The sequence below is a fragment of the Portunus trituberculatus genome, chromosome 44 (assembly GCF_017591435.1).
Source record: "Portunus trituberculatus isolate SZX2019 chromosome 44, ASM1759143v1, whole genome shotgun sequence".
In the NCBI taxonomy this organism is placed as follows: domain Eukaryota; kingdom Metazoa; phylum Arthropoda; class Malacostraca; order Decapoda; family Portunidae; genus Portunus; species Portunus trituberculatus.
The window spans coordinates 19,816,326-19,843,595 of record NC_059298.1 but is presented as its reverse complement, the minus strand read 5'-3'; the positions used below and the strand labels follow the sequence as shown (position 1 = coordinate 19,843,595).

Below are 27,270 nucleotides of genomic sequence, written 5' to 3'. Positions count from 1 at the left end.
GCTTAGAATGAAAAGAAACTCTGAAAAGGTTGCGTTACGTATCCCAGAGAGAGAGAGAGAGAGAGAGAGAGAGAGAGAGAGAGAGAGAGAGAGAGAGAATCTTCGTGTGCTTGTATTAATTTAATTTATGTAACGAAAAAAAACATCACCATAATCTTCAAAGATGACTTTATTATACTACTCTAAGAAAACTAAAGAAACAAGATGTCTTGACTGCTTCTCATCTCCTTCCTTCTTCCCCCCTTTTCCTCCTCCTTCTCCTCCTCCTCCTCCTTCTCCTACTGGTGGTGGTGATGCTGGTGGTGGTAGTCTCCACATCCAGGGTTATTGGCACACAAGATCACGTAAAAGCACCTTGAAGAAAACGAGTGCTTATAGGTAAAAGGTCCACAAATATTGGCGCGGCTCTCGAGTGCCTGGCGCGGCTCCCGGCATTGTTGCATTATGTTCCCGAATTGGCTTGAGTAATAAAATTTGTTTGCTCCATTTTCTCTCCACGCAGTGTTATTTCCTCACATCCCCCAACCCTCTTACTCCCTCTACCTCTCGTGGCGCCCTCACACCACCTCCTTCCTGTTGTGTTGGCTGGAAGGTGTATCAATCTATATGTATTATGTAGTATGTATATGTATGTATGTAAGTATGAATGCATGAATATCTTTTATTTTGGCGTGATGGTAATTCAATTGAGGATTCTTGGAAAGTCAGGTAGTAAAGTGTGTGTTTTTTTTTTTCGTTTTGTCATTGAACAACCTATTTTTGGTGCGATCACTGTTACTCAGTGTTTGTTCTCTTCTGTCATGAACACTGGCCTTCTTCATGTAGTTCTTGTGTAGTGTCTCGTACGTATATCCTCTCGTTAAGGATAGCAAACAATATACAATTTATTTCACACTGGATTGCAAGATATAGTAAATGAAAACACTAGTATCTCGTCGAAAGTAAAAACAATAAGTAATAAACGGAATGGAAGACGATCCAGATTAAAAAAGTAATTTCAAGGCTTGGCGAATTTCCTGATCAGGGGAATGTAGAAAATATTTCATTATGACTCGAAAATATTTCAGTGTATTTAGTCGCAAACAGTCTTGAAATAACCAACAGTCTTGATCCTGTTCGTTCTCCCTTTATTTTTGTTCTTCATTGTAAGGTAAATGAATATATATTCATCTACTGTGCATCGGATTACTTTTTATTATAAAAGGTAAAGTGCAACATTAAGAATACCTTGGAAAGCACCAGTCATCACCAGTGATACGTCGGCATCTTAAAACAATGAGGTTTATGTTCTTTGTTTGTGAGGAAGGCCATATGGAAATGAGAGAAGTCAAGCAGTACATTGTAGTGTTAAACAAGACGAAATATATACAAGTGACATCAGTAAATCCTGACGGCGACACCCTGAAGTGATTTCATTGCGTAGCATTACTGTACTTTCCTTTCAGATGATCAGTATAGAGACCAAGATGAAAAGGGAACAATAATGAGTCTGTTATCGTGAAATGGGGGTGTTAATAGTCACACTTGAGTAACACCCAGTGACCTCCCGCTTCTTTTCCAGTTTCTTACCCAGCCCGGGCACGGGAAGAGCAAGGGGAGGGAAAAAGGAGAGAGAAGGGAAGACAATGTCACGAAAGCTGTACTCATGTCAGGAAAAAAGTTGTGCTGAGTGTGTGGCGCGATGCAGCGTGCGTGGCGGCGGCCTCAGCAGCTTGTGATGAGCTCCAGTGTTTATGGCGGGGGCGCGGGACACTAGGGCCGCATGTCATCACCTTGCTGCCGGTAGAAACGCAGTTTCTCTTTCTCTCCCTCTCTCTCTCTCTCTCTCTCTCTCTCTCTCTCTCTCTCTCTCTCTCTCTCTCTAACACATCCGCTTCATCTCCATCCCCCCTATCCATAACCACCCTGTGCCCCGCTCTCTCTACCCTTCCCCCGTCATCAACATTTCCTCTCCATTTCGTCGCGAAAAACACATGCTGCTATCGCTTTCTTATCATTTAACCCGCATTAAGCAGGGAGATAACACGAGCACATTCTTCATTGTTTACCTAAAGAAGACATCGTCCGAAATCAGCCAGATGAGATCAACATGGGAGTGCAATATCCACTTCTTATGTGGAGACTCACTTGGATCAACTCAGTTTGACGATTTGTGGGAAGAGTTTTACTACTGATACTCAAATTCTGGAATCGAGGTCCTGAGTGGTTGCCTGGGACTGACACGAGGCTAAGGAAAGGAGGAGAAAACGGCAAAGCCACCTTGAGGACTTATCTCTTAGATGGCCCTGGTTGGAAGCTGGGGCAAAACGCCAAACCAACGCATAAAGCCTCTTCAGAACCCTAGTTGAGAGGCGCCTCAGAGCATCAGCTGAGTGTCGCGAAGAGTAAGAGGGGGACTTCAACCCTATACACGAACATACGACCCGCTCCCTCTCTCTCTCCCTCCTTCCCTCCCTCTAGCCGTGCACTCCTTGCCTCCCTCCCTCCCTGTACACATCTTGTTCCCGGCTGCTGCGCCACGGTTATGGAAGGTCTACAAAAATCAATAGTCCGCCCATGGGAGTTCTTTCATTTTCCACCTCAGCGAGACCCTTTGGCGTTCACGTGAGGCTACCCATGCATTTTATAACTGGAGAATATTGCTTTTTTTGTTAGTTAATATGGGTGGTGCGGAGTCCTCGGCTGTGCCAGGGCAGGCGTGGCATTTTGTTTTCGCGTTGCGTATAACTTGTTAACAGTGTGATGAAAAAAAAGTGAAAAAAAAAAAAATCACATATGTAGGGTCAGTGTAGTTTTACACCTTCAAGACTTTTTCTCAGTTTGTAAATATTTTTTCTCAACATGCTCCACTGAAATTTGTGTTCATTCTCTCAGCCGCCATTCACAGGCAAGGTATAGTAATTAACACTTATCTGATTAAGAAGTGCGGAGTGACAACATTTTTATTCCAAACTAACAAAGACTTAGACATTTGATTACTGTCTGTCCATCCAAGTGCCTGTGTATATTAAAGCAGTTTATATATCTATTAGTGAAGGTAAAGTTTCAAGATGTGATAGCAGTGAGGGGATCTTATATGATCTTAATAAATTACATAATTTATTCTCCAAAGACGGTAGAGGAAAAAACAGTCACTGCAAATTCAGAACTTATAAAGAAATCGGACTCTCTCTCTCTCTCTCTCTCTCTCTCTCTCTCTCTCTCTCTCTCTCTCTCTCTCTCTCTCTCTCTCTCTCTCTTTCTGTCCATATGCTTGCTCTGCCTCTATCAATGTCACTCTGGAACATAACACTGCTCGTAGTCTAGACAGAGGACGTGTGAGATAAGTCATCTCTGGTCTCTTCTGGTATAAAAGTGTTTTCCTTTTTACATGGAGACGCGTACTAAAGGCTGAGGCTTTTAGGGCACTTGACACAATGAGGAAGTGTTCGTTGTGACCGCTACTTGTTTTCAGGATAAATTAAAACGTCATAGTAATCTGATACTACCACCAACCACATTCAGTAGAAACAGTACTCTCAGAATCTCACTTTTTCATCACTCTCACTAACAGCACCACACCAACCTGCCAGTGCTATCATTCCTTCTATTCAAATTTAATTTCTACACTGCAAGGTAAAGAAGAATAATGATGCTAATAAGTACAACAACAACGGGAAAAAACCCTCAATAATAATAGTAATGCTATTAATAAAATAAATGATAATTGCACAAATATATAAAAAAACAACAACAATAATAATAGAGATGATAATGATATTAATGATAATGATAATAATAATGATAATCATAACGATAGTAATAATAATAATAATAATAATAATAATAATAATAATAATAATAATAATAATAATAATAATAGTAATAATAATAATAATAATAATAATAATAATAATAATAATAATAATAACAACAACAATAATAGTAACTATGATCATAAGAAAGATGGTAATAAAGGTAATAATAAGAGTAACGAGTGACAACAATAATAATACAAGTGACAATAATAATAATATTAAGGAAAAGAAGGAAAAGAATACTTGCACACACACACACACACACACACACACACACACACACACACACACACACGGTAGCTCAGTGGTTAGAGCGCTGGCTTCACAAGCCAGAGGACCGGGGTTCGATTCCCCTGCAGGGTGGAGATATTTGGGTGTGTCTCCTTTCACATGTAGCCCCTGTTCACCTAGCAGTGAGTAGGTACGGGATGTAAATCGAGGAGTTGTGACCTTGTTGTCCCGGTGTGTGTTGTGTGCCTGGTCTCAGGCCTATCCGAAGATCGGAAATAATGAGCTCTGAGCTCGTTCCGTAGGGTAACGTCTGGCTGTCTCGTCAGAGACTGCAGCAGATCAAACAGTGAAACACACACACACACACACACGCACACACTCACGCACGCACGCAAACACACACACACACACACGGCGGCGAGGCAAATGGGCAAACCTCTTAATGTGTGGCCCCTGTTCACCTAGCAGTAAATAGGTATGGGATGTAACTCGAGGGGTTGTGGCCTCGCTTTCCCGGTTTGTGGAGTGTGTTGTGGTCTCAGTCCTACCCGAAGATCGGTCTATGAGCTCTGAGCTCGCTCCGTAATGGGGAAGACTGGCTGGGTGACCAGCAGGCACCGAGGTGAATTACACACACCGCGTAATGTAGTGGTTAGCACGCTCGACTCACAATCGAGAGGGCCGGGTTCGAGTCCCGGGAAGCGGCGAGGCAAATGGGCAAGCCTCTTAAAGTGTGGCCCCTGTTCACTTAGCAGTAAATAGGTACGGGATGTAACTGGAGGGGTTATGGCCTCGCTTTCCCGGTGTGTGTTGTGTGTGATGTGGTCTCAGTTCAACGCGAAGATCGGTCTATGAGCTCTGAGCTCGCTCCGTAATGGGGAAGACTGGCTGGGTGACCAGAAGGCGACCGAGGTGAATTACACACACACACACACACACACACACACACACACACACACACACACACACACACACACACACACACACACACACATTTACCTCATTTTTCTTTGTGCCTCGTCAGGAGAACTCCAACTGCTACTTTTTATTTTTATGAGACGAGGACACCGGTGGACGCACAGCTCTGTGCTTGCTCTGCAACCACCGTTCGTGGGCAAAATAAACTGTTGATAGGAAAAAAAAGAATAAGAAAATAAAATAGAACACATATGTGATTGATTTATTTTTATTTCCTTCCAAGGGGGTGAACAAAAGCCGTATTCTCTACACGGGAAACACTGACTAGAGGCGACCTTACAGAGGCACAAACGACGCCCGCACGGGAAGGCAAGGCGAGCACACGCAGGCGAGGGAGCAGCGCGCGCAGGGCCTTCATGCTGCTGGTGTCAAGGAGACGTCACTGTACACTTCCAGCAACATGACGGAGGTTGCACTCTGACGGCCACGACACAATGGGGTGTCAAGACGCAAACGTGTACGTACACACACACACATGGTAAATCACAGCAACAGAGGAGATAAGCTAAATCAAGGAGGATATCCCGCCTTCTCACTGAAATCACCTGAAAACGAATTTCCTTCGTCACACGTTGATGTACTCGTATACCAGGTGAGTGAGCACCCTGCTAATCAAGAGATGAACCAGACTTTACAAAGGTGTACGCTATGTATGATGTGCTGCAACAGGTGACTGGGGAGGCTGGGGTGCCCGAGGGATCTCTGCGCTGTCAGGTAATGGTGAGGATGCTGGGCATCAGTGACGGGGCTCAGCAAAGGGCTGCTGACTAGAGGCGATCCTCAGCACGCGGTGGGCACACGAGGAAGGAAAGACTGGCCTACTCTACGTATAGTAAGTATAAGTTTTGGGTTTTATTTGAGATGCTGCTGCTGCTTTCACCTCGCGCCAGGAACCTGGAACACTCTATGGACAGCAACATGGTCAACACAGCACGGCACGGCACAGCACGGCACGGCACGGATGGCCAAGGAAGGAACTTTGGTCAACATATATCATTGTCTTGGTACAGAAAACATCTTGCCTATAAATATGAGCCTATGTACAGTCACTCACACGTGCAGAACATAACTGTACATGATCTAACCAGTGGCAATAATAGATCTATAATATTTCTATGTACACACACAAAAAGAAATACTGTAGACCGAGGAACAATCTTCCCGCGGTCCCTCAACACCGACCAACGCTACTAGACACTAACAGTTTCTGGGGTCCTGCTTCATACTCGTAGCTTTATGTTACTCTGGTCTCACGTCCCATAGCACCCTGTCCCTCACAGCGGCGACCGGCATACCTGTCTTTGCCTTCCGCTTCAATGAGTTTATACATAATTATATACAACACGCTATCTAATCAATAACAACACCAACCATGGTTCGCCTCGTGCGGGAACGAAGACAGGACACCTGTCGGGACAGCTGCCACGCCTCGCTGCCCCGATTGCAAACACACTGTTACCATGTACACTTACAGGGAAATTTATCCCTTCATATGAGAAATAAACACCTTTTCTAACGTTTCTTGTAGAAAATAGTCTAATCTTTTAAAGTATTTAGATGTGATTTGGTGATGATCTCGTTCTTCCTGTACGGCATGGGACTGTGTGAAATTGACATTCCAAAGAGGAATCCTTCTCCCAGGTTACGACTCCAGCTACTAGAGAGGCGCGATGTCACCATAAGTCAGGACAGTCATCGAATAACTAGGCAATGGGTTAAAAATTCGTAATAACAACGATAATATTTTTATCCATAAAAAATATCAGTATGACTAGACATCGGCGGGAAAGCATCGCAGAGACACCGCCGCCAGACTTCCACACGTTATGCTAAAAGACCAACAACACGCAACAATTCCAGCCCAACCACAGCATCCCTCGGTGCGGCACAGCCCTCCACTGAAACTAAAGAGTGCGTTGGCTGTTGACGAGGTGAGCCCTGCCTGCACCGTCCAATCACCCTAGCACCCTTTACCGGGCGAGGCTGTACCCGAGCAGGCCAGGATCAGACATCTGCGACCCAAGAGTTGCATGTGAACCGCCAGGGAGCCATGAGTCACACTTAGGGAGTTGACGTCACGTTGGAGGAAGAGTCCAGCCAATCTGAAAAGAATGAAATACAAGTGAGCCGAGTCAGTGCTTGTAATGCCTGCGAAGTTCAGGATAACAAGATACTGAGTGCTGATGATGCTGCTGAAGGGTATTAGATACACATTTACATATATGATGATACACACACACACACACACACACACACACACACACACACACACACACACACACACACACACACACACACACATACACACATAAACACACGCACGCACATCTCATCCAGCACCCAGCAGTCAACCAGCCTGGTAAGTTACCTAACCATCAATTTTGTTAACCATCTAACTTTCAATCAGTGCAACCAAACGGATCCCACACATCCACAGCCTCAAACGCACATCGCTGAATTTAACCAGTTGTAATTATCACCAACATTATCAGTGAGTGAATTAAAGACGGAATCCAGTAAGTAAACACACACACACACACACACACACACACACACACACACACACACACACACACACACACACACACACATACACCCGATTATCTGATAGGATATTTACCTACAATCACTGAAGAGATTAAAGAATAAGCCCACAGATGCCTTGTTATAATATTGATTCCCGGTGACTGACGGGATATTTCGGAGATAGAAATCAGCTCTGACGTAAGTAACAATATTCCGGACGTCAACTCTACTCATCTTCTATGCTACTTGTGCGAGTCAGCGGCGGCGGGAAATGCTGTGTGTTCCTGATCTCCTTTTAATCTCTGTTCGCCTGTGTTCCCAACTAAACTTAATTTTTCAGTTACTTAGTAGCTTTTTCGTTGTGCATTTAATGAAATTATTTAAGATTATAAAATAATTCTTGCTGTGGTGTTAGTGATGGTAATGATGGTGATGCTGGTTATAGTAGTAGTAGCAGTAGTAGTAGTAGTGGTAATAGTAGTACTAGTAGTAGTAGTAGTAGTAGTAGTAGTAGTAGTAGTAGTAGTAGTAGTGATGGTAGTAGTGGTAATAATAGTAGTAGTAGTAGTAGTAGTAGTAGTAGTAGCAGTAGTGGTTGTCGTAGTATTAGTATTAGTATTAGTAGTATTAGTAGTAAAAGTAGTTGTTGTTTTAAGTAGTATAGCAACAACAGTGATTGTGAGAGTGGAGTGTTCGTTCGCGCCACTCATCCACCCACCAACCCACAGACACACACACACACACACACACACACACACACACACACACACACACACACACACACACACACACACACACACACACACACACACAGATTCATACCCTGAACACACCTCATCACCACTTGATTCGTAAATCAGTTATTTATTTTCCACCACTTGGCCACGCGTCCTGGCATAAAACATTATGAGTATTAATGCCAAATATTACTCATGCACTTATTTAACACATTGCCTCTCTCCTCACCACTAAGTTTTGCTAAACACTCATACCTGGAAGAGTATCATTCATTCATTCATTCGTGCACTATTAATCGGTATAGTTATTCACTTTACTCTTATGTTGATAGTGTGGCCAGAAATGATTGAAATGGATAAAGGCCTTCTGTTCTTTCTTTCTAGCGCCTTATGATCTTATTGTAGCGGTGGGTTAAATCATTAAGAATATAGGAACTAAATAAATTATGAAAGGGTGCATAAAGCCACCAGGCTTACACGTGACAGTTCTGGCATAGAATTTACTTCTCACTCCACATCCATAAATTTGTATAATGTAATTTAGTCAAGAAGTCAATTTACTTTCTCTCCTCTTTTATACTATACTTGTGTGTTGCCGCATTCTTGTATGAGACCAAGAAATATGATATCTACCATCACAATCTTGGACCACGTAAAATTTGCGTATAAAGGGGAAGGGAACCCAAGCTAGGAAGATTTAAGACAAGTTATCTTTAAAAGTTCCTAAGCCAGAGGTGTGTTTGTCGCATCTTCAGTCCATCAATCAACCGATCAGTCAATAATAAATCAATCAATCTGTCTCAACTGACTGAGAATCAATAGTTAGTCCGGGTCAGCAGACACAATATGGAAGGCACGTGCAAGGTACACCTCACTCCTGTCGCGTGCACGTTCATCCCTTCCTTTTGTTCCACACCTATTTCTGGATTTACTCCGTCCCTTCTCGTACCTATGTAGTAGTACAGCATTTATCTACAGTACTTATCGCCTGTTTTAATCAACTGATAATTCCACATATACTATGCACTATGAAATTATTCTGCATGTATTTACTAAATTTACGTAAAATTTGCATTCACTAGATATGCATCATCCTTTCTTCCCTGCCATCAGTCGAATATATCTTCATCGCGAGAGCACAGAATGACAAGTAACATTGACGTAAAGTTAACTGGAATTCAAATTAAAATACATATCATGAATGTGATTTTTCCCTTCACGACATTATAAATCATTCTTAGTTTGCTAACTTGGGCCGCATGTATTAAGAACAAGATTTCATATCTGCATCATGTGATATGTTGCTATCCAAGTTTGCGTCAGGCAACCAGTCGATCTGTCAGGTAGACGTCAATTACTTTGTACAAAAACTGTCATGTGTAGACCTAGACTTCTTTTTTTTTTCTTTACTTCCCTGATGTTAATATGTTCTGTTACTTTTTATGTTCTCATCTCTTTCAGTGAAGCATGAAATGAATCAGGAAAAGACACTGGAGAACTTATAGTAACTTCGTAGCTTTTAATATGCTTTTTGTTATTGAAAAAAATATTAGAACGTTAGTTTGCCTTTAAAATGTTAAACAGTGATGAATTATTAGTTCTCTAACAATATTTCGTAGACATGGAAAATAATTCTCAAGGCGCAAGGTTTCTAGGTATCCATTTTTAGTGTCTCTGTATCTCGATGTCTACTTTATTGTCTTTGTTTCTATCTCGTTGTCTCTTTGTATGTCTGTCTTTGTATCTCCTTTGATGTCTTTAATCAATCTGTTTATATATCCTATCTTTCTCCATCTCTCTCTCTCTCTCTCTCTCTCTCTCTCCGAAGGTGTCTATATTCCTTTTCCAATAATGATAGAAGAAGCAGAGCCGCCCGTTCAGGTTATTGTAAGACTCTCGCGCCCATAAAGTGGCGGCCTCCTCAGTGGCATCCAATTTCACGAGAGCAATTCATGTAAATGTGAGATGCCTTATATACTGTAGGTGTTAAGCAGATTGGCTGTCAAGGAGAATTTTATGGGTATATTAGCGGGAGTCGCGGCCGTAAAGCTGAAAGGCAGCTGACACAAGTGAGCGCCGTCCCACTAAGGGCAAACTTTGGTACTCTGAGGTAGGAACTAAGAGTACAGGTAGATAAGAATATACATACCCAACAGTGCTAGCTTCTGGATACTGCCTGATGAACTTTGGTGCTTTACGGGAGGAACTACGCGTATGGCAGTTTTTGATTACTGCCTTATTCTTATGTACAAAAGTAAAGTGGTACATATAGAATTTCAGGGTATTTAGCCCTTTTTAGTGTTATTTCTTATATTTTTCTTTGATTACTGACCCCTTTCACATATCTTTATTGGTTTTCTATCATTTTCCAATCAATAAAACGTGTAGAAATAGTAAAATCTATCTCTTAATTACATTTCTCATAGATGTTTATAAAGATTTCTCGCATAACTTCTAGTGCTGTTAATTGTTTCATATGGCAATGAAAGGGTGCGAATAATCTTGAATAGTTCTTACATTAAATGAGTTAAGAGACTTCAAACATAGTAATAGTGAATGTGGTCGTTGCTGTACATAAATGATTATATGCAAATTGAAGTGAAGTGAAGATAAAGTTTAATTGTTCTCTCTGATTCTAAGTTTTCGGTTCATGAAGATATTTACAATCCAGACGAACAAAAAAGATGAATGTAAGATCTCTCTCTCTCTCTCTCTCTCTGTCTTCCCTCCTGCTTTCCCTCCTTACTTCTCTAAGCATAAACTTGCAAATCACTGAAAACGAAGAGATAGAAATAACAAATACATAAAAAATAACAAAGAAAAGCGAAACTAATAAATCTCCAATGTTGCCCGGCTCGTTAATTTTCTACTTAGTATGTAAATTAACAAATATAACTATCGGAGCAGCAGCGCGATGGTTCTGCAGAGATTGGCGCTGAGTAAATAATACGTAATCAGCATCCGTGGAATCGCCAGCGTCCCATCTTGCCTCGACGCCGCCTCTCCGCCCCAATAAAGGCTCAGGCTGCGGAGTAACACTTTGCCGCCGCTCAATGCATAAAATTAAAATGTAATCAGGCCGCCGGGAAGGAGAGGAGAGGAGAGGAGAGTGCAGGTAGCTGGGAGGGGAAGGTAGGGAAGCAGGCAGGTAGGCAGGCAAGGAGGATAGGGAGGGTACCACAACAGGTGCGATGATTATGATAACGATGATTAAGACCAGAAGACTGCAGGAACAATGATGTGATGTGGAGAATAGTATTGGTGTGTTCTCAGTGTATTCATTCTCTCTCTCTCTCTCTCTCTCTCTCTCTCTCTCTCTCTCTCTCTCTCTCTCTCTCTCTCTCTCTCTCTCTCTCTCTCTCTCTCTCTCTCTCTCTCTCTCTCTCTCTGTCTATCTATCTCTCTCTCTCTCTCTTTCTCTTTCTCTCTCTTGTATTATGCAAGGAAAGATTGTTTGGTATTACAGTGCTGATTTTGGGCGATGGTGGTGGTAATGTTGTTATTGTGGCTGTAACGCCGGTGGAAGCTTATTGTGTCTTTTGTTTTACTTGTTTTGTTTGTTTTTGTTGTTGTTCTTGTTGTTGTTACTGGTGGTGCTGTAGTAGTAGTATTAGTAGTAGTAGTAGTAGTACTTGTTGTTGTTGTTGTTGTTGCTGTTCTCGTTAATTGTGATGGTTTTATTAGTTATGTTTTGTCTTATAAAGGCATGTATGGTATTAGATAAGATGTCATGAATGCATAAAAAAAAAAAAAAAAAAAAAAATATATATATATATATATATATATATATATATATATATATATATATATATATATATATATATATATATATATATATATATATATATATATATATATATATATATATATATATATATATATATATATATATAAAGAAAGAAAGAAAGAAAGAAAGTAAAGAACAGATAAATAAAAATAACACGTGAACGCAAACGCGCACACACACACGCACACACACACAGGCACACACACACACACACACACACACACACACACACACACACACACACACACACACACACACACACACACACACACACACACACACACACACACACACACACACACACACAATAATTACTGCAATGATAAGACCGAGGCTTGAATATGCAACAATACAGTGGGCTCCGAACTTAAAGAAACACATAAGGAAACTAGAGAAAGTACAGAGGGCTGCAACGAAAATGGTGCCTGACTTAAGAGATTTGACTTATGAAGACAGACTGAAAAGAATGCAACTTCCGACCCTGGAAAACAGAAGAGAAAGGGGAGACCTGATAGCAATATACAGAGTGATGATTGGCATGGAAAAATGGATAGGGAAGATCTGTGTATGTGGAATGAAAGAATGTCGAGAGGGCATGGGAAAAAACTAAAATGGCCACTTATAGGAGAGATGTGAAAAATATAGCTTCCCTCATAGAAGGGTGGAAGCATGGAATAGTTTAGACGTGGAAGTGGTCAACGCAAGGAATATTCATGATTTTAAGAAAAAGCTGGACATTAATAGATATGGAGACGGGACATCACGAGCATAGCTCTTTTCCCGTATGTTACAATTAGGTAAATACAATTAGGTAAATACACACACACACACACACACACACACACACATCAGGTTAAGCTTCCATCGAACTGCATCATAATGTTACGCATGCTTGTTTAACCTTTTCATATACATTTTTTTGCCACTTTCTCCTGCGTCACCTCGCAGCGCCGTGGCCTCTTGTTCAGGCAAGTAAGAGGGCAATTAAAGATTTTCTGGAATCTTCTTCAGGCTTTTCCTAGCGTGTATCAGTGAATGAGTGTGCGACTCTTTTTCATCATACTCGTTTGCGGTAAGGTGTCATTTGCCTTCCTCAGCTACCCTCATAGGAACCAATCAGGCCAGAGAGGCTTAATGATTTCTTCTCCTTCTTGAGTCTTTTGATTGCTGAACTGATACTTTATAAAACTTTCTGGAACCAGTGCTAGATTCCAAAGTGACGATCTCGGAGACTTAAGTTCAAGTTCTCCCTGAAGTTGGCTCTTTCTCAAGTTGAGTGGCCTAAGAATACCACTTGATTCCTATCAACTGCATCTGGAAGATTTAGAGTACGGCAGGATCTGATACAAACGTGTCACTCTGTAAATCTTCCAGCGGACAGATCAACTAAGTTTACACATATACAAGTGGCTGAACACCTAAATCTAACATATCAATGCATTAAGTTAAATTATAACAGATATATTGAATAAAAAGTTGGACTACAAAGGTTGAGGTTAAGGCGGAATAAGAGAATAGGGCGACAAAGTATGTGCGAAAAATGGAAATATAAGTGAATATATAGAGTATGAAGACGATCTAAGAAATGCCAGTCGATGGTTTATGCCAAAAACATAAAAAAAAAAAAAATGATGGGGAAAGATAAACGGTCGGTGCGTAATGCTGGCCGTGTATAGAGGCAGGGACATATTACAGTTAATGGTCTAACTTGTCTTCCTTTGATGAAGAGTTTGATCTGTTTTACCAGTATATGGCGAATGGGAGCACTGAATGACATTACATCTCATGCTACATATATAACATGTGATTGGTAAAAAGGAAAGATAAGGAGAAAACAAAACAACAACAACAACCAGAAAACTAATGATGATGGTGGTTGTAGATGATAGTAGTAGTGGAATTAGTAGTAGTAGTAGTAGTAGTAGTAGTAGTAGTAGTAGTAGTAGTAGTAGTAGTAGTAGTAGTAGTAGTAGTGGTAGTGGTAGTAGTAGTAGTAGTAGTAGTAGTAGTAGTAGTAGTAGTAGTAGTAGTAGTAGTAGTAGTAGTAGTAGTAGTAGTAGTAGTAGTAGTAGTAGTAGTAGTAGTAGTAGTAGTAGTAGTAATAGCAGCAGTAGTAGCAGCAGTAGTAACAGTTGTTTTTGTTATTGTTGTTGTTGTTGTTATCATCATTATTATTATTATTATTATTATTATTATTATTATTATTATTATTATTATTTTTAGAAGAAAGAGAGAGAGAGAGAGAGAGAGAGAGAGAGAGAGAGAGAGAGAGAGAGAGAGAGAGAGAGAGAGAGAGAGAGAGAGAGAGAGAGAGAGAGAGAGAGAGAGAGAGAGAGAGAAGAGGAAAAGAAGAGAGAAGCAAAAGGAGGAGGAGGAGGGAGAAGGAAGAGGAGAAAAGCACGAAGGGAATGGAGAAGAAAAAAAAAAATGGGGAAGGAAAGGAAGGAAACGCAAGAGGTGGAAAAAGGGAAAAAAAAAAAAATCTTCGTTACTGAGAGAAATGCAAACTTGTAACTCAACAATGACGAACTAAAAATGAAATCACACGTCCCCCACCAAATAACAACAACAACAACAACAGCAAAAATAATAATAAATAAATATATAAATAAAAAAAAATACACCTTGGAATTCAGTAAGGCAATTTCGGTGAAGCACTTGGTCTAGGCACTTCTTCAGGCGCTTGACAGACGCCTTTCCTATAGAGTTAATACGAAGGGGAGGTACTGAGTAACGGGCTGCGATACTGACTGAATTATGACCCGAGTGAAACAATACTTACCACTTAGCCTTTGTCTGTCAGTCGGGGTCTTAAATATTAGAACACTGATATATGAGCAAGACCAGTAATTTAATATCTAAGTGACGCGGGAACGGACTGGGCGAATTGAGGCGAGTGGAGTAGAACAATATTTACCTCTTAAGCCATCTATTGAGGCCTGAAATATGCAGCAGTTAAACGCTACCAGCTTGGATACGAGTGGTTGCGGACTGTACTGGGAGAGATTGAAGAATAACACTATAAAGGAAATCAAGAACTAAGAACGAAGAATCGAGAACAGAGACCAATCAATAACTACATTACTGCTGTAGCCAGAATCACAAACTATGGACATAAAAAAAGAGAATAACCTAACAAGGAATGGGCTACCAGCAAGAAATAAGAACTAAAACCATGAACCAAAAGACAGAGATACAAGTAAAACGAGGAACCAAAAAAAGAACCGTGATCCAAAGAACCAGAAAACAGAACCGAGAACTAAGAGTCAAAACCAAGAACAAGAACCATGAACAACAGTACTGTCAAGAAAACAAAGAAAACAATCGTAGAAACAAGAGCCAAAGAACTAGAAAAAAAATCAGTTAGGAATCAAGTGCCATTAATCTAAGCCAAGAATCATGACCCAAGAACCAGATAGAAACACGAAAACCTTGAAATGAAACTTACTCTCCTCCAAATGACTTCAAACTTCTTATTTCCATCGTGTCCGGTAAACAAACAGACGACAGGAACCAATTTGATGGCGGAAATAGTACGTGGCTATTATCTCGCTGAAAAATGAGTCTGTTACCCCAAAATTAAGTGATGGGGATTGATGGAACGAGTGCAGGCGTGAGTACAACATGGTTAACTAACGAGAGGCGACACGCTACTCTTTACATCCCGTCCGTGTCTGGCGTCCACCAATTACTGCACTAGATTCTATCGTTCCCTCCGCCGACGACATGCTAATTGCTGTGTGGTAAATAAGGTCCCCACCACCCGGGCTGAGAGTGTATATAGCAGGGTGTAGGGGAACAGTAAGGGAGGTAAGGTAAGGTTAGTAATTGCACGGTTCATTACGCCTCCATTATCGTTACACGGTAGAGGGTCGCAGGACTTGTGTCCTCACCGTGTGTGTAGGCGTGTGTTTGTATGTGCTTGACCTCCTTCAAGATAGGATTATTGTAAATACTTGTACGGTATGAGTCTGATTATTGAAATATTGACGCATCGATGTGCGGGAAAATAATGTGTGAAGTACATTTACCGGGACAAAGCTCGTCGCGGGAATGTGATATATTCCGCGCCACTCACACGCGTGCATAAGAGGGGCTGATAATAACGTGTCCATACGGCCAGCGAGAGGAGAACAAAGAGTGAGCGAGCGGCGGGAGCAGGAGCGTCCATTTGCTTGACTCTGGCGGTGACAAGTCTCCGGGTCTCCTCGCCGCCACAACCTCCACCACCACCTCAGCTCAAACTCAGGTGTGTGACATAAAACATGAATACTTTATGAGGTGACAATAAGTGTGGTGCGTCCCTGCTGGGTTGTTGCCTCTTCGTACACAGGTGATTACTGCACTAACGAGGCTGCAGCTTGAAGGCCGTAAATGTTGGAGTGGTTTGCGTGACTGCGGAGACGTGATGGTCGTTACGGCCTTCACTTGTAGTGTTCGCCGCGCACTTACTACTCGCCACACACTCTGATTACACTGATGAACACTAATGGTTTTCACATCCGCCTTAAAATACGTCACAACTGGAGGCAGGAAATTTGCCATCCACTTTGTCATCGAAAGGACGCCCCGTCACGCCGTCTCACCGCAAGAACACCCACATTTGGTACCGTCACCTCGGTTGTGATTTTCTTTCTTTTCAAGACACTGACAAAGATATCATTAAGATATCTTCCAACTACTTTCCCTACCTTCACTACTCAATAAGAAAAAGTCAAAAACCAAGGCGAAGTGACAAAGAGAAACCAAAGAAGAGGCAAGAAGTCAAGGTCCTCTCTTACCTTTTGCCAAGTGGTGAGAGGGCTGCAGGGCGGCATGCAGGCTGTGGTGCAGGCTATGGTGGAGGCTGTGGTGCAGATGGGAGGTGTAGGTGTACTTAAGTCGCGCCATTTGCTCCACGCGCCTGTGGGCTTCCATTTCCCTCAGGAAGAAGAGCTTTAGGCGAGGGTCCTCCTCAGTAGCGGCGTTGGCTGCGGTGGGGGAGTCACTAGAAGTGGGAGGCAGCTGTTGGGGAAAGAGGGGAGGAGAGTCAGCCACGAGAGAAACACTCATACACATGTGATATCGAACACACTATGTATGAATTACGACCATTCTCCCACGATCCTATTTATCTTGCCTTGTCTGGTTAAATATTCAAACATGAACAGTTAACTAACACTAGGAGTATTAAACATTACCCTTATTTACTTATTTACTGATAATTAACCTATCATTTATGGTTGTCGCAACGGAGTGTATAGCTTTATTATGAGTGTCATGCAGCGACAAAATGAACAACAAAACCGTTTAAAAGATATATATTACAGATGATCCGGGTGAAAAAAAATCTTTAAAGAATATATGCAATTTTCTATTCATTCACAAACAATCCGATGAGTTCTAGTACAAAGAGAGAAATTCCACGAAGCCTTACTTCTCTTGTTAGCTTCAAAACCATTTATGATATATTCTTTCCTTTAACGGCTACGTAAACTTCTCCCGTGTCCATCTCTATTCACATTCCACAATCTATTACAATCACATTTTATTCAACTCAGTCTGTTCAATCTCTCTGCTACGCATATTCCCTCAATTTCATCCACTATCATAATCCTAGTTCATCCTCACAACTTCACCAAGAATCGAACTCCACACGTTATCCCAGTCTGTTTCAGGTTCTACGCAGCTTTCCCTTCCTGCAGCGGCGTGTGTCGATTTGTGTAGAGTGTTGACGCTGCAGTGTGTCCTTCAGCCGAGCGCCAGCCCACAATCCATCATTAAAAGGGGTTAATACCGATACAACTGCACGTCTCCTCACCACGTTAAGTGTGTAATTAGGAGGCAACCTGAGATCCGCTAAGACGCAGAGCTAAGGCTAACTAGTCTCTCTCTCTCTCTCTCTCTCTCTCTCTCTCTCAGAACATACACGTTTATGTATATAAAGGTAATGATGTCTCCCTACCATCAACGAAGCTCCCACTAATCCGCAAGGATGTTTAACCGTGTATTTGTATTTGTGCAGAAGATGACAGGGAAGAGCTGTAGTGGAATGTAGAATATTCTTAGAACTAAACTATGGCAATTATATTTGCGTAAATTCTTATGTGTATGCGATCCTTTGCTGTTTTTTCCCACTGACTGAATCCTGCATATATTTAGAGTAACTTCATATGGCTGTGAGTAGTGGTTATCAAAAGAACAGTGATGGTGGTGGTGGTAATCATAACACACTGAGCGGAAGCAGGTAATATAAAGCTTCTCGGCAAAAACACAATCAACAACAAGTCACTCGTGGCCGTAAAAGTGCAAAGGAACACTTTTCGTTCCTGAAGCCTTCAGTGGAATCCTCTTAAAGTGACAAGCGAGTGCAAAAATACCCACACCAGCCTTGAGGGGAGATGTGAGGGCGCCAGGGTGAAGGGTGGACTATGAGGAAAAGGAAGAGTGCGGAAAGGAAGGAAAGAGAAGTAGTGGGGATAGGGACAGTAATAATGAGAGAAAAGGTGCGGGAGGATTTGGTAGAAAAGGTGAGGATAGAATGGGAGGCGGATACAGAGAAAATAAAGATTCAGGAAAAAAAAGTTTGTATATAGAGTGAAGAGAACGATGGGAGAGTTTTGGAAACGTTTCGGAAGTAGTGACGAGAAGAAGGAGGAGGAGGAGGAGGAGGAGGAGGAGGAGGAGTAGAAGGAGAAACATAATGTGGAATAACAGGTGTAATGATTAAGCACACACAACACATATCTCCTCCTCCTTCTTCAAGAGAGAGCAAGCGAGCAGGTGGTAATCAAACATTGTGCTTAGAGTCACTCTCCACCGCCTGGTTGCCTCACGAGGGGAGAAAGATTAACGTAATTGGTGCGCCAGTGAATAGCGGTGAGGAAGAGTCTCGCTCATTAACCGCCACACTTGCCCGCGGAAGCTACATTCACCTACGTAAAATTACAGCGGCAACAAGCTGTAAACCGTCCACTTAAAGACCTCCAAGTTAATCCTCCACGTCTCGGGGACTCAGCCTGGGCAATTCAATGCTTTAGGTAATTAGTATTCTTATTTTCCAGTATTTCGAAGGCAATCTTAAGTTGAATTTCCCTGCCAATTACGGCCGTCTTTAGCGCGGCCTTTTGTGCATTGCGTCAACAGCTTATTACACGAGAAAGGGCGAGGCAAGGCGGGCTGGAGGTTTTACTGAGGTAGAGAGTGGTGGTGGTAGTGGTGGTGGTCTTGGTGTGGTCGGGCTAAAGAAAGAAGGAAAGAAGAAACGACGGTGGCAGTGGTGACAGTGTTATTAGTGGTGGTGGTAGTTATGGTCCAATTAAGGAATGGCAGTTGTAATGGTGGTGCACGGAGGCTGTGACACTATGATGGTGATGGTATTAATGGTACTAAGGAAGGACGGTAGTGGTGTTGATGGTGGTGGCGGTGGTGGTGGTGTAGGATGGTGGTGGTGGCGCAGAGGTTGGAAAGCACTGACGGGCATCGATCCTTTTTCTCGCCTTCTACAGGTGAGACCGCTCCCCTCGTGGAACATCTGCTCCGACACCACCAAACAAAGAGGTGCGAGGAAAGGGCTCTCCAGGGAAGTCCTCTGTTGACCTTCCTTAAGTGTGCGATACAACTCGGCAAACCTTTCCCCCTAAGGTAGTGTCTATATATTCTCACACATGTAAGCAGGCTGTTAATTACACGAACACCAAATAGGTTGTAAGATTCAGGATACCCCTTCTGCTTCATACATTATAGCTTTCACGTGTCGTTCGAAAAGAGCTATTAATCATAAGAATAGCGATTATACATTATATGTATATATATATATATATATATATATATATATATATATATATATATATATATATATATATATATATATATATATATATAAATAAATAAATATATATATATATATATATATATATATATATATATATATATATATATATATATATATATATATATATATAAAACTGCTGACAAGCTTAAAGCTTGGATCACACAAGCAACATCCAGTGTTTCCTTTACAAAACAGTAACACTGTACCACTGCACTGTGAAGACATGTGATCTATAAATCCATGGAATGCAGTTAAAATTATAAGCAGAACTTCAACAACAAGTGCAAGAGAACATAAATCAAAAGTGATTTATCATCATCAGCACCAGCATCAGCACACGCATGAGAACGAGAAGGAGATGTTTGAAATGGTACGTCGTATTGGCGTACAAGACGCAGGGAGGAGGAGGGATCAACACTCGAGGAGCAGCCACGGAGGCCACTTGAAGCCTTAATTGGGCCGCCTTGCTCACTCATGCGTCGCAACGTGAACTCACGAGGCTAAATTACACCGTCTAAGCTGCCATCACCTTGGCCTCTTGAGGAGCAGCGCCTTGCACCGCGGAAAAGAAGAGATTGGAATTAACTAACAAGGACTTACTTTAGACCATTTCCCTGGGAGGCAGCCGGGCGCGGAGAGGCAGAGAGGCGGGAAGGCGGAGAGGTCTTGCCACTCAGTATAATAAGGGTGACCTGAATAAAGTGTGCGGCTCTCCTTGTAAGGCTCCCATTATCACCTGTTTCCCTGCGTGAAGACGCTAGTTTTCTTGTCCTGGTAACATGCGCTCGTCGGATCGTGTGTGTGTGTGTGTGTGTGTGTGTGTGTGTGTGTGTGTGTGTGTGTGTGTAATTCACCTCGGTCGCCTGCTGGTCACCCAGCCAGTCTTCCCCATTACGAAGCGAGCTCAGAGCTCATAGACCGATCTTCGGGTAGGACTGAGACCACAACACACTCCACACACCGAGAAAGCGAGGCCACAACCCCTCGAGTTACATCCCGTACCTATTTACTGCTAGGTGAACAGGGGCTACTCATTAAGAGGCTTGCCCATTTGCCTCGCCGCGCCGGGATTTGAACCCGGTCCTCTCGATTGTGAGTCGAGCGTGCTAACCACTTCACTACGCGGTGTGTGTGTGTTTCACTGTTTGATCTGCTGCAGTCTCTGACGAGACAGCCAGACTTTACCCTACGGAACGAGCTCAGAGCTCATTATTTCCGATCTTCGGATAGGCCTGATACCAGGCACACACCACACACAACTCCTCGATTTACATCCCGTACCTACTCACTGCTAGGTGAACAGGGACTACACGTGAAAGGAGACACACCCAAATATCTCCACCCGGCCGGGGAATCGAACCCCGTTCCTTTGGCTTGTGAAGCCAGCGCTCTAACCACTGTGTGTGTGCGTGTGTGTGTGTGATTCACTGTTTGATCTGCTGCAGTCTCTGACGAGACAGCCAGACGTTACCCTACGGAACGAGCTCAGAGCTCATTATTTCCGATCTTCGGATAGGCCTGAGACCAGGCACACACCACACACCGGGATAACAAGGTCACAACTTCTCGATTTACATCCCGTACCTACTCACTGCTAGGTGAACAGGGGCTACACGTGAAAGGAGACACACCCAAATATCTCCACCCGGCCGGGGAATCGAACCCCGGTCCTCTAGCTTGTGTGTGTGTGTGTGTGTGTGTGTGTGTGTGTGTGTGTGTGTGTGTGTGTGTGTGTGTGTGTGTGTGTGTGTGTGTGTGTGTGTGTGTGTGTGTGTGTGTGTGTGTGTGTGTGTGTGCGTGCGTGCTTTAGACCAGATTGGATAGCAGTTTATGTACCGTACCAATGAATCAATAATCCCGTCCTATCCAGCCTAGAACACATTTCATTTTCATTTTAGAATCGCATCGAACAGGACCAGGCCGAGTTAAACGGATGCAGGATCTCTAAAATAACACACAAGACATCACACAATTAAACGCAATACGAAACAGAAGCACCCAAAGCAACGAATGGTAGAAAACTTCCACACCACTTCCTCCCTGTGAAGGTGCCACCACCGTACCCTCATCTTTACCACCGCTATTACCATCTCCCATGGCCACACGACTTCCTTTCCCCTTTCAAACTCCTGGAATTCAAAACATCAGCATAATTCTCATATTTCTAAGCTTCCTCGAACGCTGAACGCTTTCTCCTCCATGCACCAGAACACCGGAATCTACGTGAGGCAGCAACTACTTCCCTTGATAAAAAAAAAAGAAAAAAGTCACCTCCTTCGCTGAAACAAAGTACGAAAAAAAAAAGATGAAAAAAAAAAACTTTCTAAAATGTGTCCAGCAAATAGCCTGCGGGTGTCGACGCTGGAACACTCAAACATAATCAAGGGAGACCTCTGGGCGGAAAAGGAGGAGGAAGAGGAGGAGGAGGAGGAGGAGGAGGAGGAGGAGGAGGAGGAGGAGGAGAATTGGAAGAGGAGGAGAGGGGAGCCATGTGAGGGGAGGAAAAGGGAGCTGGGAGAGGAGAAAAAACAGGAATGTCGGATGAAAAAGGCCTGGAAGAGAGAGAAATAAAACTTAAGTCGTGAAAGGAAGGAGTTTTAGGGAGGGAAAGGTTGTGGGGAGTGAAATGAGTGAAGAGATAGGAATATTATAAAAGTGAAGACAAGTTTGTGAGAGGTGAGAGTAAAGACAGAAATGAAATTCCTCTATTATTGGAAGGAGAAATAAGGAAAACTGAGAATGAATATCAAACTTGAAAGAGTGAATACAAAAAATAAGAATAAAAGGGAATACATCCATTATAGAGAGGCTTCATTCACAGACCACTAAAAAATACCAAAGAAAACATAATTCTAGTAAATAAATCGTATATGTATGGAAAACAAAGCAATGAAACGAAGATGCAGAACAGGAGAGCAATGAAGCAAAATAGAAGGGTAGGGAAGCAGAAAAGGCGAAATAGACAAACAGGGGAAGCAAAATAAGAGAGAAGGAAAGCAGGGAAGCAAATGAGGATTAAACGCAACACCACGTAAGAGGGAACCAGCTAAAGTGGAAAGGAATTAGAAAGCAGGGAACCGAATTAAGGAAGCATGAACCAACGAAGCAGAAAAAAAGTACAGGAATGAAGGGAGGTTTGGCAGCAGAAGACCAAGGAAGGCACATGAAGGCAGAACACGATCCAAAACTAAGAGCCAGCACGCATTACGGCATTGACAAACTTACGGAAAGAAATATAAAACAAGAGCTGGAGCCACCACTCACTGAATATGTCACAGAGGTATACAGCGCACTGAGATGCCTTGTCCTGTGTACGTTTATAGGGATGAGGAGAAAGGGAGCGGTGCTTTCATCCACATCCTGCATCACAAGACGACAACGTTGCGTCCCTGCATTGTGTAAACACTGCGGCGGTGGCTATATGAGCTGCCTTCCCCGAGGCTGCAGCGAGGAGGGATGTAGGCACAAAAATAACAGGATGTAAAGGGTAGCATGGTGAACATACCAAAGGAGTGAATGAAGTGAAACATTTTTCGTCTAGTTATTGTCAGACATTAGTGTTGGCAGAAAATTTTAATGTTCTCTGCATAATATCTTTACATGTAAGCTTATGAACATATTCCATACATCTGATAACTCAAGCAGAAACGTAATAAATATTTTTTGTAAAGGCGTATTCTTAAATAAACTGGATGCACAGTACATATTTTCTTTGTTGATATCAGCCCATAGCTTTTCTTCCCTCAATCAACTATATAATAAGTAGTTTTTATTCACCATCGGAAAATGCAATGAATTGTCTTGGTGATGTACTGTGTTGGCACCGACGAGTAGCAGAACGCAGCAGTGGTAGTATGCCCCACTAAAGATTAGACAAGAGGGTCTCCTGCAGCGGCCCTGTGGTACAGCAGTGCCGTCCCTCGCCCTCAGCCCAGGTTTACACACAGCCCTAAATCATAACTCAAACTCGCCTGACAAACAGGACGGGGCGTGGTGTTAAGGCGGGCCAAGGAAGTGTCTGTGTTTAATGAACAGTAAACACGCTTTACATTCAGCGCTGCACAAAAGGACGGTGTGCTAAGCCGCTTAAAAACATTAATGAATGGGTGTCCTCGAATGACCCTCATGTAAAAATAATGAAGTACACAGAGGGGGACGTGGGAAGGCGACCCGTCCGACAGAATTGGAATTTGACGGAAGAGGGTCGCTGCGATGTGGGACGCGGATACTCGTGGCTTGCGTCCTTTTGCCACCCTGGTCTTATTGATGGAGGCAATACAGTATGGCTGCCGGGCTAGCGTGCAGCCAGTTTCTAGAAACTCGCATTATGTATCCATCCGAGTATAAAGGAAGAGTAATTTTGATAACGCAAACGAGCCGTTGCTTGCAGTGGAAGAGAAGGCTGGCAAGAGCGAGAGGAAGGAACATGCACTGGCTGTAATACTGGAAGGGCGGAAGGCGTGGCAGTCTGTGCATGTGCAAATACGGAAAGCAGAGTCTGGGTATAGGAGCAAAGGAAAATATACAGAGGCGACAGGAAGTGGGTGCTCGAAAGGGAAGAAACAACTATAGGAGCAGAAAAAGAAAAGTAAAAGAAAGAAGGCTTACACAGGCAAACTGAAACGATATGAGCGGCGCGGCAGTAGGAGAGGATACAAGACACAGAACTGCAGGAAATAGACGCCTGAACGAGCAGAAAAAAGCACCATCACAGGAGCAGAGCAAGACGGGAAAAGCGAAAACCTATGACGGATGGGTAGATATGAGAGACAGGCTAGTGTACAAGACATATACAGAATCACACACAAAAAAACCACTTTAAATTTGTACAAGTAACATAATAAAGTGTGTTAAAGTGATGCCTATTCAAAGTCGTAAAAGAGTGATAAAAATATAAATATAGGCAGATCAATAGACAAATACAATCAAAACAATAAATAAACATAAGTAACCCAAGGAAGCGCCATAACGAAAATAAATAAAAAGTAGAAAACGATTTAGAAGAACAAGTAAACAAAAGGAGAATGAGACAGACCAACACAATGAGAACTCAAGGATAAACAAGAGTAAGAATCGGAGTGTGTGATAAGGCCATTGAAAAGAGACAGCGAGTCACAAGAGAAGGGGAAAGAAAGAGAGGTCAAAGGGAGAGTCGAGAGAGGAACTGAGGGGAACTTGTTGGCTGAAGAAATGCCCGAGGTGAAGAGAAAGAGTTAACACGTGTCGGATGAACTGAGAGAGAGAGAGAGAGAGAGAGAGAGAGAGAGAGAGAGAGAGAGAGAGAGAGAGAGAGAATGGGGAGGAGTGGAAGGAAGGAAAGAAAAGAATGAAAGTGAGAGAGGGATGGAGTTTCAGAACGACGTTTGGAGAATTGAGTGAGTGAGTGAAGGAAGGAGAGGAGAGAGAGAGAGAGAGAGAGAGAGAGAGAGAGAGAGAGAGAGAGAGAGAGAGAGAGAGAGAGAGAGAGAGAGAGAGAGAGAGAGAGAGAGAGAGAATGGCGGTGGTGGTAGCGGGGAGTGACAAAATGCATTGGAAAAACTATTTAAGGAAACAAAATAACAAGGAAATATGGCTGCCAGTCAGTCCATCAGTTAATCAAAACAATAAAAAGTAGGTTATCCAGTCAACCAGTTAATCATCCATTCAGATTGCTAACCAACCAGCTTGTCAGCCAAACAACCTGCCGATAAACTTACCAACTACGTGTTCAGTTAGAGAAACGGTCAGTCAATCAGTCAAACAAGGAGACAGTCAGCTACCAAGCCAATTAGTTAGCTAATCAGTTAACAATACGCTCAGCCAGTCAGTCAGTCAGCCAATTACTCAATTAGCTAGCTACTTAGATAGTCATACATCAATCAAACCAAAAGTCAAGTGGGCATCCAGCCAGTTAGTCAATCAATCAAGCAGTCAATCAGACATCCAACCAGCCAAGAAACCTTCCAGTCAATCAGTTATCCAGCCAGCAAGTCAGCCACCAAGGTAGTCAGCAAGCTAGCCATCCACCGCCCCAGCCCCTGCCTCGGGTTCAGCATTTCGCTACAATGCCTCCGCAAACTCCTACGCTCCCTCTGAAATTTCACCTTTGAATTTTCGATGACCAAGTTTTAGTTTTACATAGACGACTGCACATTTAATCTCAAGTTTTTAACCAGACTGGAATTGCCTGTTTTACTCAAGGGTTTTCGAAAAGTTGAAATTGTTAGGGATAAAGTTTGGCTCCTGGAACGGCTGTATTGGATTAACAAGTTTGGCAAAGTCGATGGCTCCAAGAACCTCCGGAAAATATTTGTTACACTTGAACAACACACTCGTTTTCCGTCTCGATTCGACTTCCTTGAATTTCGTCCTTCCTCTATCCCTCTTCCCTCGAGGAGGTGGTGGTAGGGAGTAGTGGGAAAGGGGATGGGGAGGAGGAGAACTGCTAAAGGCAACAACCAGTGAGCGAAGGGAAAAGAAAAGAGAGAAAAGATGACGTGATGGGGTGGCTCAGTCTTAAATTAACCTGTTCACCCGTAGCCGAAAAGCGGAAAGTTGAAACAGTAATTCTACACAACCATACAAAAAAGTCTATTAAGAATTTTTATAATCACCAAGCATTATGATAAAAACAAAACACGAAAGCGATATGAAGGATTAATTAACTCTATAAACGATGACTCGTCACGTCTCTTTCTCTTGATTATAAATGATAGAGTCAAGAAAAAGTCTCCTTTATCAGTCATAATAAACAATATTCTACTAGTCATAATAAACGATAGAGTCAAGAATGCTCGGAAACACTATAGAATCAATTCCACGTTTGGAGTAGCTGAAGGTTGAGGACTACAAAGTGTCGGGAATAAGAGCAACGCGCCCTCAGCGGGAAGGCGAAGAAACGCTCTCTACGTTTACTGGAAGTTCACATGTGTGTGTGTGTGTGTGTGTGTGTGTGTGTGTGTGTGTGTGTGTGTGTGTGTGTGTGTGTGTGTGTGTGTGTGTGTGTGTGTGTGTGTGTGTGTGTGTGTGTGTGTGTGTGTGTGTGTCTCCATATCTACACTTATCCAATTTATCAATTAAAAAGAATGCATTTTAATTTCATATACTAGCAATACCACTTCCATTACCTACACAATCAATACCAACACTATCACCATCACCATAGCTATCCAAGAAGATAGCAACAGCCTCCACCAACACCACCACTACGACAAACAACACCGCCATCGTTTCCCATGAAGACGAAGGCTAAGCTTCCATCGCTCACTGAATCTTCCTCAAACATTTCCAGCATCAGGGTTTGTCAGCGGCTCGCCTCGCTTGGTTAGTCCCTGACGTCCCAAGGCTGCGGGACAAGCGTCTGGGGTGCCTTGTTTCGTCACTGCAGAATATTGAAGACTCGAATATTTAACACCAAAGCTC

At 42.7% G+C, this 27,270-nt stretch overlaps 1 protein-coding gene across 7 annotated transcripts in view; it reads right to left on the bottom strand.

The window, feature by feature from the left end:
- Positions 1 to 5,205: 5,205 nt before the first annotated feature.
- LOC123518990 (SKI family transcriptional corepressor 1 homolog-B-like) overlaps positions 5,206 to 27,270 on the bottom strand; it is a 60,987-nt gene continuing 38,922 nt past the window's right edge. For all 7 annotated transcript variants that reach the window (XM_045280101.1, XM_045280095.1, XM_045280099.1 and 4 more), the window contains 2 exons: positions 16,838 to 17,060; positions 5,206 to 7,108 (listed from right to left, as the gene is read on the bottom strand). In XM_045280101.1, the coding sequence (XP_045136036.1) occupies positions 7,068 to 7,108; positions 16,838 to 17,060 (264 nt within the window). In that variant the 3' untranslated portion in view covers positions 5,206 to 7,067. The remainder of the gene's footprint in view (positions 7,109 to 16,837; positions 17,061 to 27,270) is intronic.